This window comes from Ambystoma mexicanum, chromosome 2p, assembly GCF_040938575.1.
Source record: "Ambystoma mexicanum isolate Mex_15411 chromosome 2p, UKY_AmexF1_1, whole genome shotgun sequence".
Lineage (NCBI taxonomy): Eukaryota > Metazoa > Chordata > Amphibia > Caudata > Ambystomatidae > Ambystoma > Ambystoma mexicanum.
Window position 1 is genome coordinate 953120269 of NC_090923.1, and position 16370 is coordinate 953136638.

The 16370-nt window shown below is 45.3% G+C and overlaps 1 protein-coding gene across 2 annotated transcripts in view; it reads right to left on the reverse strand.

The window, feature by feature from the left end:
- Positions 1-16370, reverse strand: part of LOC138566955 (serine/threonine-protein kinase MRCK alpha-like) — a 2642347-nt gene that overhangs the window by 1100426 nt on the left and 1525551 nt on the right. For both annotated transcript variants that reach the window (XM_069644738.1, XM_069644739.1), the window contains exon 23: positions 13007-13075. In XM_069644738.1, the coding sequence (XP_069500839.1) occupies positions 13007-13075 (69 nt within the window). The remainder of the gene's footprint in view (positions 1-13006; positions 13076-16370) is intronic.

Consider the following 16370-nt stretch of genomic DNA (forward strand, 5'->3'; position numbering starts at 1 on the left):
GGAACTGGAGGTAACATAATAGTCAATCCTTTTAGAAATTGCACAACTTGGGGTATAGCAAAGTAAAAGCCTTGCCCAGGTGTGCAGCCAAATATTCTTTCACAGTCAACACCTAGAGTCCCTTCAAGGCAACGCAGAGTAAAATTATAGTACCAATGCTGTGCTCCACAAATAAATAAATTTGCGGGAATCTGAAACAGCTGCAACATTTCTTCCAACTGTAGCTGCAGTGAGTGTGACTTTGTTGCCAGTCTTCTTGCCAAAAGAAGATCCTCCACAGTGCTTGTATCTAAACCTTTCAAAAGCCAAACCACAATGCTACGTGTTGCTTTCCAAGTGAAGGACCAGGCCTCATGCTTGGGAGATCAAGTGAACTCTCTGAGGAAGACGCCAAGGGAAACAGATGGTCATGTATAAAAGGTTCTGGTGCCATGTCCTACTGACCCAATGGTGGGCAATTAGGAGCATAGTGGTCCCAAACCTCCTCACTGTAAGGAACCCATGGTGGCAATAGTAAGACAGACACAAGTGACCACAGTTCAAGGGTGCTTATTGAACTTTCACAAAGATGTGATAAACACCTATCTAAACCTAAATCTACAGATGGGAGTAAGCTACGACCATCAAATCATAATAATGCAGTTGTAGTGGATTCTTGACAAATAAAAAGGCACTATACTAAAAAACAACTATTGCCGATCCTTACCACTAATTTACAAATAATATGGGGTAATGTTCAGGAAAAAGAAAGAAGTGTTCACAAATGATATGGCAGAATGCTCGGGCAGTTAGCCTCCCTTCCCCACGTTTTCAGCACAGGGAAAGGCAGGGTACTCGAGCAAAGCACACTCTGGCTTCTGCGGCACGAGGATACAGTTCAGTTTTTCCACAAGTGTGGGCCTTCATTGTTGAGGCCTATTTACCTCTTGCAAGTCTCTTGACCCAACCGGCGTGCTGTACAAAACAAATATTGCCCTTGCACTATTATCCACCGGTAGGGTTTTCACCCTGGATCTCACTCTTCCAGGCTCAGATCCCATTCACGGCATGATCATAGAATTCCTTCACGGTGACTCACGGTTCTCCCTGGATCCCCCTCAGTCGGGCTCAGATCCCTTTCATAGCAATATCAGAATTATTTCTCGGGTGACTCACAGTTCACTCTGGATCCCCCTCAGTCGGGATCAGATCCTTTTCACATCAATTAGTCTCCCTCAGACGGGCTCGGACCAATGTTGATGTACTTTACACAATCAAAGACCTGTTGAATGACCACTTTGATCTCAATCTTCCTTTCTTAACTTAAAGCATCAGTTGAATACCTAGCAGACTTGCAAATGAGCACCCACGTGGCGCCGGACCACTCTGTATATAGTATCTTTGCTTGACCTTCCAAAAGTTCAATCAGTCTTAATAGCTTTCAATTATTTGCATTGCTCATCGCAAATGCCTCTCACACAGTTCTCTTTATACAAAGTTGCTGCATGCAACCTTGGTTCGAAACACAAGCTGGTTTGATATCAGTCTCTCAGACTCATCGCCTGTGCTGTCTTTTCGGATGCCGCTTTGTTGTAGGAGCCAAGAACAGTACCACAGCAGCAATCGCTCCTCACCGCCTAGGTTATCAACGCGGGAGTTCCCCAGGTACCTCCGACACACTGTACAGGTTTCATTAGCCTTCGTTCCTGGTCTTCGTTTTCTTACTTTCCAAGGTTCCCGAAAGTAACGGTCTTTAGAATTGAAGAGTACTTTGCTTCTTGCAACCCTCTCTGGTCTCGCCGTCTTTCTCCTTGTATTAAACTGACATCTTGGAACTGCCGTCTCCATGTCTGTTTTGTCTCGCTCAGAGTGCGCTTGCGTGCTGCGCCGTTTATCCGTGTGGGGAAGTGTGATGGAAGTCAGGTGTGCATAATGATCCATAATTGCCTGATCTTGCCCGAACCTGGTGTTGGGACAGGTCAGGTATATGGCTCTGGTGTTAGTCCGTTGTCGCTCACAGTGGGCTGTCCGTGAGAAAGTGTTTGTGTCTGGAATGGAGGGGGGCGATTTCCTAGGTATCCTGACTGGCAGGATGGGGAAAAGGTGTTCTAAGGAAGGGGATACCACGTCTCACTCTTCCGTGTCCCACTTTCACTCCCCGAAGACCCCTCATCCATGTGATCTTCCCGCACTGGTCCACCCCTAGGAATTGGATCCAAAAGCGACGGCCGTGTACTGGACACCTGGATGACAGATCCCTGGGGACTAGTGGGTGAGACACCTTAAGGTTTCTCACATCACCTTCCAGAGAACATAAGGGATGATGGGACTGATAGGAATATGCATTGAAGTGTACAATTTTAGTCCCACACAAACATTCCTCAGTGCCCTTATGGGGGAAAATTCATTGGAGCAGAACAACTTGCACTTCTTTTTGGAAATGGACACAAATATATTCACCTGTAGGGCTCCCCAAAGAGCCAGGTTCTCTGCAAGGACCTTCTGGCACAACGCCTACTCATTGGAGCTTGAACCTTGCCTGCTCAGGGCATCCGCTGTTGTGTTCTCCTTTCCAGCTAGATAGGCAGCTGAAAGGGAGACATTATTTCACAACAACCAAAACCAGAGCTACATTGCCTCCCTGCATAGGGGTAGTGATACCTACACCCCCACTCTTGTTGAGGTGCCTTGCCACCGTGGTGTCAGTTGTTCTCAAAACCATCTTCCCCTGTATCGAGGGGAAGAACGCCATTGGTGCCAGTCTGATAGACCTCTGTTCCAGTAGTCCTGCCATCAAGTTCTCTATGCACATCCACCACAGGCAGTCCTGTGAAACCCTGCTTGGGACCGGGAGTAGGTCCATCATGCTGCCTGAGAACTGTGACCACTGCCATCAGACTGCCCAATTAGGTGATCTCATTCTGAGTCAAGCTTCTGACACTAGAAAAATGCAGGATGTTGTAATCATAGGAATCTTCCCTCTCCATAGACCCACTGATGACAACTTGGTGTAGATCTTTCTGGTGGAGGTTAGCCCAAAAGGCAGGACCAGAAAGTGGGAATGGGCACTGCCAATCCCAAACCGCAGGTACTTCCTGATGTTTGGATAGATGGGCACATGGAAATAACTATCCCGGAGGGCCAGTAACACCAACCAATCTTGCAACTCCAGGGGTTGGAGGATCTGCATTAGGGTCAACATATATAAATTGACAATCCAGAGGATCTTGTTGAAGTGCCTCAGGTACAAGATGGGACACAGTCCTCTGTCTTTTTTCAGCACCAGAAAGTAGTGGGAATACCACCTCTGACTCACATTGATACCCTTGCTCCAGCCCTTGCCTACTTCTGCAACCTCTCCTTTGCCTCTGGATCTTTCCCCTCCCCTCCGAAGCACTCCCGTGTGCATCCTCTCCTCAAGAAACCCACAGCTGAACCCTCTTGTTCGGCTAACTATCGCCCAATTTCCATTACTCCCTTTTTGGGTAAGATCCTGGAAAAGCTGGCCATCTCTCAGCTTAACCTTCACTCTAACTCAGTTGGCTCTCTCCATGACCACCAATCTGGCTTCAGAGCTGCCAGAAGTACGGAAACTGCTCTCCTGAACATCTGTGAAGTCCTGCTCTCCAACCTTGACTCTAACATTCCCTCTGTAGTCATCCTACTTGATCTCTCCTCTGCTTTTGACACAGTCAGCCATACCACCCTGCTAAATTGTCTGTGACAACCTGGGTATCACTGATCAGGCTCTGGCCTGGCTGACTTCTTTTCTCTCTGATCGACCCTCTCCGGTACAACTTGGGTCCTTCCTATCCTCCATCTCCCTCTCTACCTGTAGTGTTCCCCAGGGCTCTAACCGCTCACCCTGGCTTTTCAATCAATATCTGGCAACTCTCGCCTACTGCATTTCCATTTTCTGCTCAAATTTCCAGTGTTATTCTGACGACACCCAACTCATTTTCAGGCTTGCCTCGGCCACCTCCTCTCCTTCCCTCATCTCTGACTGCCTAATCGCCATTAAAAATTGGTGTGCCACAAATGATCTTTGTTTAAATGCCAACAATACTGAGATGCTCCTCATTGGTACACCCCCTTCCACCCTTTCCCCTCACTCTCTGGCCGGCCTCCCTTGGCCCTCCTCCTGCCCTTACCAGCAAAGCCAAGAACCTTGGGGTCATCTTTGACTCCACACTTTCCTTCTCCGCACACATATCTAATGTCTCCAAAAAGTCTAACTTCTTACTGCACCTCCTTAAAGGCACTCTTCCTTTCCTCTCCTTCCCTCAGAAGCTCCTTGTCTCCAAAGCTCCGATTCTCTCTAGGTTGGACCACTGTAACCGCCTCTTTCTAAATCTACCTGCCTCCACTCTCCGCCTTTTACAACTAATCCAGAAAAGGACTGCAAGACTTGTCCTTGGCCTCAAGCCCTGGGATCGTATCTCTCCAGCTCTGAAATCCCTTCATTGACTCCTTGTGGTTGCAAGGATTACATTTAAAACCCTTTGCATTGTCCACAAGGCTTTCTGGGGCCTGGGTCCAAATTACCTTCAACTATCCCTCCGTAAATACCTCCCCTCGAGAGCCCTTTGCTCCTCTACCTCCATCTCCCTCAGGGTCAATCGTTTATCAAAGAAATGAGCTGGTGGTAGATCTTTGTCTCCTGCGGGGGCCTCCCTCTGGAACTGCCTACCTGCTACCTAGAAACCTAAGAACCACCTACCGTTCCGGAAGCTCCTCGAGTCCTTCCTCTTCGCCTCTGCCTTTCCCCCTCTTCTCCCCTGCGGATCTGCTTTCTCTATCAGCAATGCTGCACCGTCTGCCCTTCGGGCCCAGGTACCTGCTCACCCCGTTGTCCTCCTGCACTGCCCCCTGGCCATATCTTGCACTGAAGCCTGTATCTGTACCCATACAGCCCCCCCCCACTCTTTGTCTGCACTCATCAGATACTCCCTATCTGACTAACCTTGCACTTGGCCCGCACAGGCTGCCCTACCACTGTTTCTGATCACCATATTTATTTATTTATTTTACTTATTATTTATCTTGTCCTTGCTTATGCTCTGCACTTTCCAATTGTTCCCCGCTCCCATGCACTTCCCCCCTTTTCCCTTCCCCGTGCACTTGCGTGTTCTCAATGTCACTGGGCCTAGTAAGATCGTTGTGTGTGTTCTCTCCACTGTTCCCCTCCCTTTGCCTGGTCGCGCTCTGAAACACCTGTGTATGAGCGCGATATAAATAAAATATATCAGTTCCGCAATAGGCACTGGCTCTATGGCGGCCTTCTCCAGCAGGATGCCAATCTCCTGCAGCAGTAGCAAATCCGGTGGCCAAAAAGAATGAGGGGATGGATGACGATTCAGGGGGACTGTCAGGAGGGAAGGCCATAGCCCAGAGTCTACACTTGGTGCACTCACGCATCCAAAGTAATGTGCAACCATTCTTATGAATTTTGGGCCAACATCACCTACCACTGCCGATACCTGGAAGAACACTTCAAAAAGTTTTTCCTGCAGTCGTGGTTCCTGATGGGACAGTAGCCATGGCTGTCTGAACTCTGTTGCCACGTCTACCTGGTCTTGATAACCTTCTTTGGCTGAAAGAGATATAGTACAGAAAGAGCTGGTCCCTCCAGGCTCTCCAAGTTGTCTGAACAGTTTGCTGCCCCACTGCTGCAGTCGCTTTGGAAGCCTGAAATGTCACTTGCCTTTTAGTACAAACAAGTGTTCTCCATCAAATGGCATATCCAGTAGCTTTGCCTGAACATCCAGAAATTGCTTTTTTGGGATAAATGTATTTATTCAAATGTTCAATATAATACAACAACATTATAAAACCAAACAAGGAACAAGTAAACAGTAGAATGTCAACAACAAAATATAGTATCAACTGTAAACTATTACCTATATACAGGTGGAAGGAGAGAAGGAGAAAAGAAACGAAAAGAGAACAGGATGGAGAAAACAAACAGGAGGTGGGAGGGAAGTGTAAAACTCATTAAAAGCATCTCAAATTTCAGAGTACTTATCTGCCTTTTTCTTGACTTGGCAAGTTACTCTCTCTCTACATGAGTCGACAAATCATGCAGCAAGTCTTCCACAGAAGGCTTAGAAATTCTAAGCCAAGGGAATCTTCTTGTTAACAGTGCTAGTGCCCATGCATCTTCTGACGCAGTCTGCAGCATTAAGGCCCACCTGATCAGCCTGACATGCTGCTGCTTTTCCATTTTAGACAAGGTTGTTTCCATCCATGACCTCACCCTTCAGGCATTTGGGCCCCAGCCTCGGAAATGACTGCTCATAAATATGCAAATATTTTGCCAGGGCACAGGACGTACTGAATGCCTTTAGTCATATTTTCAAGCAAAGACTTAACTAAGGCATCAATCTTTTTGCCATCCCTGTCAGAGGGAAGGGTCGAAAATGTGTCTAACTTCATCCCAGATGTGGCTGCCTGCACAACAAGGCTTTCCGGACTCGGGAGCTTCGATAAAAATACCAAATCAGCCATTGCTGGTCTATGTTTTTTAACCAAGTCTAACAGCAGCTGTCGAACACAGCTTCTGCAATATTACTAATACATGGTTTATGAAGTCTGCATGGAATGGAGCACTGTTCCCTTTGGCAGGCCTTTGTCTAGCATGTCTATTTACACATACTCTGGACAGATCTAGTGGGTTAAACCCACCCTAGTGCTTCAGAGACCTTCAATATAGTGCAGAGACCACCACATTCGGGTGGGCATAGGGACTCGCCGGCATAAGGTCGAATTCACACAAAGTGTGCATGCCACCAACGTCCTTTAAGACTCTAGCCAAATCAGCCTGCATCATTTCCACCAAAAGCAATTATTCAGTGACGTCTGTGTGGACACCACAGAAGGGTTTGAGCCCTAAGGGAATCAGATTCCCTTACTTGTCAAATATTAACTGTGAGCACTTTATAAATTCCGCCCTGGTCTAAAACTGCTCTTAAGCTGAAGTCACTGCAGATATCACCCTGGTTTGATTCTGACTGTAGACAGGCCAAGGAGACATTGGTTTCACTTCTGAGTACTCCAGGGGAGAGTTCCAAAGAGGGTTTACACCACCTGAGGAATAGTTACAAGTGTGTTATGAAATTAAAGAAATAGGACTACCACAGGGGTAAATGGAAAGAATTGAGAAGAGCTGCCATTGCTAAGGATATTAAGGCCTTTTGGTCACTGATTTCCGAGCAAAAAAGAATCCAAGGTTAAACTGCTCTGTATGATATCCGAAGAAGAGTGGTTTGTCCACTTTGGTGGGTGGTATGAGGATGTGGCGTCTCCAGACAGCCCACGAAAACGAGTATCGTAGGGCTTAGGGGTCGAGCTGGATACCAACAGGGGCCAACCCATTAATATTAGCCTGTCTGCAGTGAGAAGGGCCCTGATTAGTACGAAGGGCCAAAAGGCCCCTGGACCCGATAGGGTACCAATCGACCTCTGGAAAGAGGATCCAGTTATTTGGGTAACGGTACTAACCAAGTTCTTTCAATCTGTGGTTAACCTCAATAGGGTTCATTTCTCGTGGCGTAGTGCCAAGATTATACTCATATATAAGAAGGGGGGCAGGACCAACCATGTAACTATAGGCCCATCTCACTTCCTGGGAAATTTTGCCACGGTTACCCTCCAGCAACTGCTGGAGTTTGTTGAATCAAAGGGCCTAATTTCCCACATTCAAACTGGGTTTCGCCCAGGTACGAGTACAGTGGATCAGTGTTTCAGTCTTCATATGGTCCTTCAGAAATACTATGTCCTAAAAAAGATGCAAATGTACACAGTATTTATTGATCTTCATATGACTTTTGACAGTGTCCCTAGGGAATTGCTTTGGCAGGTTCTGCTGAAGCAGGGGGTACCATATCACCTGGTGGCAATGATTGCCCAATTATCTTCTTGTAACACCGCTGTGGTGAGATGGGGCTCAGCGGGAGAGATTACGAGGCAGTTCCCAGTTAACAGAGGCATGCTGCAATGCTGTGTCTTTGCTCCGCTTCTGTTTATTCTTTATATCAATGAACTTGTTATGGCCCTGTTGGGTGACTGCCAAGGTGCAAATTTGGACCCCCAAGATTGGGTCTGGATCCTATCCCAGCACTGCTCTTTGCCAATGATTCAGTTTTGCAGGCCCTTACTCCAATGGGTATTAAAATAATTATAAGATTGTGGGCCTTATTTTTGAAAAAGTTGCTCTGGCAGGCGACTCCTTTCAATCCCTATTGAATGTCAGGTAATTAGGCAATATTGATTGCACTAGTTGTCATCAATTGTCGCGGGTCACTGGATTTGGATGGATATTAAGCCCATACCGTCCACAAAGTAACAAGAAAAACAGGAAACTCCAGGACTCGGCGCCAGTTTAAGACTTGATTGTTTAATTGCACAATCTGTTACAAAGCCCTCTACTTGGTTACGCGTTTCGGCTCCCACAAGCCTTTATCAAATCAGGGCCAATAATAGAACTATTTAATCCGTACGAATGCTGTCCGAAATATAATAATAGGGACAAATCCCAAAGGTAGAAAATTCTGCCGCTCAGAAATCCCTCGCGTCGGCTGCTCGAATGGTCTGGATCCTATCCCAGCACTGCTCTTTGCCAATGATTCAGTTTTGCAGGCCCTTACTCCAATGGGTATTAAAATAATTATGTAGCATTTTGTTTCTAAATGTGCCAATTTGGGCCTCAGTAGAAGCAAAACTAAGGTCATGGTGTTTAGACCAAAGAAGTCTGCAGTCAGAACCCTGGGGCTGGAAGTAGAGGGGACAATCTTGGAACAGGTTACCCACTACCATTATGTGCGGTTAAGATTCTCTGATATTGGTAGCTGGGCGGGCCGAATTAGTAAATCGCAGTCCATCTTGGAAAAGAATAGTGGTGGCTTGAGGAGGTTCTATGTTTCGCATGGTGAACAGGCTGTCTCACCAGCTCTATATATCTTTAGGATCCAGGTCACCTTGGCTGTCTTGTATGGAGTTGAGATATGGGGGTGTGCCAATTGCTCTAGTTTGGGTGTGGCGGAGCAAACTTTTCTAAAGAAGCTCCTTAGATTACCATACAGTACCGCAAGCTCCCCATTAATGATGGAGTGTGGTTTCGTCCCTGTAGTCTGCCAACTAATATGGAAACCCTGTCCTTTACTGTGTTAGACTATGGAGCTCACTGGAACTTGGCAATATATAAGGAAGCTGTTATCGGGCAGGTGGTTCACTCCCTTGGCTGAGCCACGTAAAGCATCAATTTGTAGTAACAAATTTGGAAGATCTCTGGGATAACCCTTTTCTGATGCCTGTTGGTTCCAAAAATGTTGAGAAATGTTCTGTTAGGTATAATACTCAGGAATATCTTGTTTGTTCGTGCCTTAAATTGGACAGGATTACTTCCTTTTGAAACCAATCTTGATGAGAACTGTTTTTGGATTTTATTCTACCTGCCTATGCTTGCACCTAGTTTGTAAAATTTAGATTGGGCACCTTACAGGTGGGAGCATTAACGTGTGGTTGGACAGGGGGGTTCTTAATCGGTCTGTCTGGCATGTGGCCTGGATATTGCAATAGTAATGCACTTTTTTGCTATTCTGTGAAGGTTACTGTGCCCTAAGGAAAATATATTTAATCCCAAAGAGAGAAGCTGCGAGAAGCGGTTGCATTATGTTGGTCTACTGATGCGATCATTGATATTTACTTTGTTGCCAAATACATCTATTGCGCCTGGTTACGTAGGAAGACCATATCTAATGCTTGACTGTATTTTAAAAGTCCAGAGTTTCTAATGATGTTTTATGTGAATGAAGTTTAAGTAAAGCATTGTTTGACTGACTGAAATTCTACCCTAGTTTCCAGGGTGTATCTCGATACCAACTTCACATTCACCTGGTCATTCGTAAAGGATGCTAAGTTGGCAACCTCTGTCAACAGCGTCAACCCTACTTGTGGGGCCATGGTACGAGGCGCCGGACCCCAGCTTTTGGGCATGCAAAAGTCTGTTCTTTAAGACTTTGTGCTGGCCTTGGAAGGTGCTGTGTGATCAGATTATTTCTGCGGTACCACTGCCCAAGACACCAGGGTCGCCTTGCAGAACACATCCCACATCTTTTGTCTGAATTCTTCCAAATGTTCTGTCAAAGCAGATTTAGAGGGGAAACATACTTTTTCTGTGCCATGCCAGGACTCTGATGAAAAGTCTCTGTGACGTCTTCTCTTTTTCATAGAGGACTAGAAGTGACGAGATCCCCTCCTCAAATGGGATCATTGTCAGTGTTATTCTGCTCCTCTTTTTAGGCCTCCGGGAACCTTTTGGTGGCCTTCGAGCTCCTACCCTCCAAGGATTTGCGCTTTGAGGGACTGGTGGCTTTGTGATTTAGATGTTGAATGCCCCAATGTTAACTTCGAGGACATGTCCTTTAGCACTTTTGTGTCATAACTTTAGTTCTGATCTGCATTCTGCAACGTCATGCACGACCCAAGGCAACCCCCCTACTGGTGAAACGTTTTTCTTAATCAACTGAAGTTGTAGGAATACATCCAAGATGAGGAATCTGTGGGAGGACACTACCCATTAGAAATACGTTTTTTAAACAATTCTTATAGAAACAAGTTAGGGTAAAGGAGCATGAATGTAGCTTTATTTTCTCTTTAACAAATATAAGTCTACAAGTATGCGACTAATTACTGGTGGGAGCCTTAAATTGCTCATCTGGGTTTTACTACTATATTCTAAACTTTAAATACAGTTCACAAAAGAAACTATGATAAAGTCATTTGCTTATAGTCATTGTTTGACAGACTTGTAGATTTGTATTCAGGATGTCAATAAGAACATACAATTTGTGTCTGACATAAGCAGTTGTGAAATAGGACTGCATGTGCCTGTGACATTTGATCTTTTTCTTCCATCTACGACCACTTCCAATCAAATGGCACAATAAAAAGAAACAGCAAGCAATGGCAACTCGAGGTGATAAACATCTGTTTCATAGAAGATAGCACAGTAATAAACAGCAAGTTAATATTTCTCAAGAATCACAAATTTGGCCGGTGGCTAAGTCAGGATATGAGCTTAAACCATTTGGCACCAGTGTCTCAAATGTGGCTAATCGCCTCCCTTGACTAATTATTTAGCTCATTATTTGGGATCGTTAGATGGACAGAGCTCTACATCAGCATCATATTGATAATTTAGTTTTTAGGACTGCTGCTTTCTGGGGTGCGAGTACGTGGTTTTGCAGCAGAGCAGGGTTTACCATTTCCAAAGTTTATGTTCTCTGGTTTATCAAACAGCAAGGTGGATACTCCTTCGGCTGGATTTGGTACTTTAATCTGGCACATGAACACAGATCTCTCTAACAAGTGCTTGACCTATCTTCTGAACCACGTGGTGATCAAACATATCAATATGCAGTTAAACCTTAGTTATTGCAGGTAATGGATATATTTCCGGCCACTACACAAGTTGAGCTTTAGTGAACGCGAACTGTATGCAGCACCAGTGAACGCACTACTGATTACAGGATAAAATAATCAGTTCAGAGTACAGTTGTCAACCGCCAAGTAGCAGGATCAGAACCACAAAAGTTCACATGAAGACAATAAAATGACGTGAGTTATTTATGCTTTGCTAAAGGTTTCCAAAGACCTCTTTCCAAAAGGTAGCCAGGTGAGGTCCCTTCCCAAATTGGGGGCCCAGTGCATGTGCCCCTTTTGCCCTCCCACAAAGAGGGCTCTGGTTTGGCCTGCATAAGGTATCTGAGGGGGTGGAGTGCGTGTGTGAAAATGAGCTAAAATAACATGGCGCGGGTGCGCAGCCACTTTGGACATTCACTTCCACTACCACAATGAAAGACTACGTTTTCGTGGGCTGAGTAAGCAAACGTGAATTCTGCAAAGGAGGCAATGTCACATAATGTCAGATGAGCTAGCTGTGAAGGATAGTTGTAATGTCTGCCGAAGGACGAGCCAAAAAGGGAGTCGGAGCGCTCTGCAGGTGCAGTAATTAGGGCTGCTGGGAACGAAGGCGAGGGAGAGAAGCTGGCTTTTTCCACTTCTAACTGGAATTTTCCACTCTTTGCTCCCCAGGCTTGCTGTCTGTTCTTCGGCAGAGGGCAGTCTAGTAACCATGAAGGGGCGGGGATTCCCCCATAAAGAGTAGAGTTATTCCGCATGGAAGACAGAGAATTGGACCCAGGGTGATGCAGTCTCGCTGAGAGGGAGGACGCTCCGCTCCAGACCCCATTAGTACGAGTGATATCTCTGCCTACCTGCTCTGGGACTAAGCAGTGTTATGGTGGCCGAGATGAAGGTGTCTTCTGCAACCATATTAACGGTGATGCTCTCTTTCTATGTTTATGTATAATTGACTATATGTTATGTGTTAGTTATGTGTGTAGCTATATAGAGTGAATAAAGGGCCTCTAACAAGCATTTTGTTCTTGTACCTAGCGGTCAAATTGCAATTTCTTGCTTACCCGAGTCCAAGCACTTGTTTTGTTAGGGTCTGCGGGATAGGGCGCTGAGGTCCCTATATGTGGCCAAGAAAAAGAAACACAGGGGGCACAACACACTGAGCTATATCCCAACAAGAGGCAGTGGGGCAGGCCTCCCAAGAATAAATGTTTGGTGAAACAGTACAAAAAAGCAAGAGTATTGGGGTGGCTCACCCTACAGCCACAGTGCCTAGGACATTTGAGCTGTCACTCAGCACAACTCTGAACCTCTTTTTCAGCATTGAGATGTCAAAATTAAGAAAACGATTACATTTGCCACATACTCTATGCCTTTCAGGCAAGCCAGCATTTGTATATGCAACTTCAGTGCAAGTGTGGGAGCAAAAGTCCCTCTAAGAGTCTAAACTTCACCCAACCCAACAGAGCAATCTCAGCCAAAAATGTCAAAACTACAAAACTAGACTTCCTTATATTTCTATGGAGCTGAGCTGCACTAGAACCCTGCATTCACAAACAACAGCAGACAGTTCACCAATAAGGCAAAACCTCCCTCATTTGGTCATTACCTTCAGCAACGAGCGACTGGAATCTTCCGGAAGCATGGTAGACCAGGAAAGAGGCTTCGAGGGGACTGTCTGAAAGAGTGGGGAGAAAAACAAAAACAATTGAAGGAGTAACTCCAAGTAGACTGTAGTTAATGTTCCCTATTTATTTATTGGTTATTTGTTATGTACACTATACAGCAGAAGTTGTGTTTCTCATTTCTCAGAGAGAACATTGGACACTATGTAGGGTCTATGGTGCCAACTAGGAAGTATAGGGAGACAATATGACCTTTATTTATTTTGACATTTGTAAAGCTCACCAAACACAGGGGTCTCTGGGTGCTAGATTACATACAATTGGTAGTTTAGAGCCATACTTGGTGATAGACGCGAATATAACAATATGTGCTAGATTACGTAAGAATGGTAGTTACAATGTAGTTAAGAGAAACACTTGGTAATGCACATGATATAATAGTTCAGTTAAATTACAACAAAGTGAAGGTTTGAAAGTAGCTAAGCCGAGACAGAATGCCAGAAGCAAGGAAAGTTGTGCAAGTTCGGTTCCTTTGGATTTCTTGGGGAAAGAGCCAGGTTTTGTGGTCTTTGCGGAAGGACCAGAGGGATGGATCTGATCTGAGCGCTAGGGGAAGGGCGTTCCATTGTTTGGCTGCAATCACAGGGAAACTGCTACCTCCCGCTTTCTGACGTCTGTATCTGGGGATGGTAAGAAGCTGCGAGTAGGCAGACAGGGTAGGTCTGTTAGATTGGGTCTTCGTAATTTGTCTGGATAGATAGATAGATAGAGATGGTCTCTGTTCGCTAAACATTTGTGGGTTAAGGATAGTGTTTTGAACATGATCCGTTATCGGACCGGGAACCAGTGAATGTTGCGTCTGGCTGCGGAGATGTGTTCTTTTTTAGGGATGTTGATTGCTGCTCTTACTGCGTTATTCGGGATAATTTGTTATATTGGCTGAGTTGGACCCTGCAAAGAGGGAATTACAGTAGTCTATCCTGGAAAGTGTGAGGGCTCTCGCAAGTGTAATGCAATTAACAGTGGTCAGGAAGGGGCTGCAGGTGTTGATTCATTTAGTAATGTATTCTGCAGCTGAAGCAATTGCATTTACCCATCTCGTTAAGGATAATGTGGAATCTAGATAGATTCTTAGGGTTTTTTTCCTTTTTTGTATACTGTGATATTACTGTCAATAGTAAAGGATTTTTAGGAGTTGGGAGAGTTTGTTTAGTCAGGATTGTGCACCAATAAGGAACAGTTCTGTTTTCTCATCGTTTAAACAAGCTCATGTTGTGCCATCCAGGCCTGGATGGCTTGGTATATTTCGCTCAATGCGATGAGGTCTGTGTTGTAGTTGCCGGTGATGGGTAGGAGAATTTGAGTGTCATCCGCAAAGTTAGTGTAGGTGACACCCAGTTTGTCTAGGAGGTCAAAGAATGGCTTGGTGAAGATATTGTACAGTGTTGGTGAGACACATGAGCCTTGAGGCACAGCACAAGTGAAGGGTCGGGGGGGTGGGGGCGACTGTCGCGGTGGAGGAGAACACTCTCGTTGGGCGGTAGGACAAGGAGGACTCTTATCCAGGTTATGGCTTTGGTCGAGAAGTGGGCAGCTAGGGCGAGGTGTTGGCAGAGTATTCTGGGATTTACCAAATCAAAGGCTGCTGAAAGCTCCAGTAGAGGGAGGATGGCTAGGTTAGCTTTGTCTTTGATTTCATCCATTTGAATCTTTAGGTCCAGAAGGGCGGTTTCTGTTCCGTGACCAAGGCGGAAGCCTGATTGCTAAGGCCAAGAAGGTTGTGATTTTCAAGGTATTTTTGTATTTGCAGGTAGGCCACTCTATCAAGTATTTTGAGGAGGAATGGTACAGTTGTGATAGGTCGGTAGCCAGTGGGAATGTTGGCATTTAGGGTGGGTTTTTTGATGAGTGGGAGTACCCAGGCCTCTCTTAGGTTCTCTGATACATTAACCGAAGAAAAGGAGTCATTAATCGGTGTGTGATAAAAGGGGCAAGCTCTTCTGCACACTCTTATGAGAGAGGCTGGCCAGATGTCTCCTTGACATCTGGAAGGTTTCAAGCCTTTGATGACTTTGGTGGTTTCAGTGGTCGAGACCAGTGTGAATTCGAACCTAGGGGGTGGTGTCAGAGGGTGCAGGCCGTTGGTCTGACGGCTGATAGGCAGACACTAGTTTAATCCTTTTTGTAGCGATTTTAGTTTGGAGTAGTGAGATTTTACTGAGGAGTGCATTTTGGATATTCCTGCACCAGGGGAGGTCTTTAATGCAGTTATCTGGGGAAGGAGCTGGCATTTCAATTTTGAAGAATATGGCAAAAAGCTCTCTCATGCCCGAGTTTTCTTTTTAGAACCTCGGATTGTATATGTCACCTTTAGACTGTAGAATGGCTTGTTTGTATTTTATGGACCTTAGCGGATAAGAAATTGAATACTTTTTGTGGCAAATCTAGTAAGATTGTATATCAATTGATTCCGAAGAACACTATTCTGAACACTGATTTGATACAGTCCGCAAGTAAACATTTTAATTGTTGCAGCTGTGCTGTCTCTTTCAATGGACGAATGGACAATGGACAATATCTGCTGTTTGTGAGCCTGGCTGAATTATTGGGATTGAGGTTCTTTTAGCCCTGCTCCTTGGCTTAAATACTTTTGTGTTGGGAGCACTGGTGTGTCCTTAAGGCTGCCAGTGCAGCGGGTTGATGTGGGGGGCGTTCCGTCTCCCATTTAGGTTTGGCACCATTAACTCGCTTAAGAGGAGTAGTGAAGGGAAACTTAATTTCCCCTTTAATTTTGACATTTAGTTTGCATAGGAAAATGGTAGCTTAGAGAGGTATTACATAAGGAAACCAACCCAAACATGTCTTTCATGGAATGTTGAAACTGGAAGCGATTAACACTAGTGGAGCAAGTTCAAACAGTGATATATGCGACAAAGAGTAGGTGTGTTTCATCGAAGTGTATTTAAAGTCAGGGCACGGGTTAGACCAAAGTCCTACGGAACTAGGGGAAGATCTAGAAATAATAAGGAAGCTCCTAGTGAATGTTTCCGGGATGAGCCAACTCGGGTGTGATATTCCTGGTCTGTCTGACTGACTGACCTAGGGGAGATTTTGTGAAGTCAAAGTTTGTATCCTCGAATTATTGAGTTGTTGGCCCTCCAGGGACATCCTACTCTACAAAGCAATGTCCAAACAGTTGGTAATCCAGAGGTACACTCAGAGGAAATTAGAATTAATTTTCTACATTTGTAGCAGTGGTACTGGCGGCTTAAAACCAGGAGCATATAAAGCTGTTAATGTTAGACATTCTCAATATAACATGTTCTTTATGGTGCCTGGGCTGGGAGT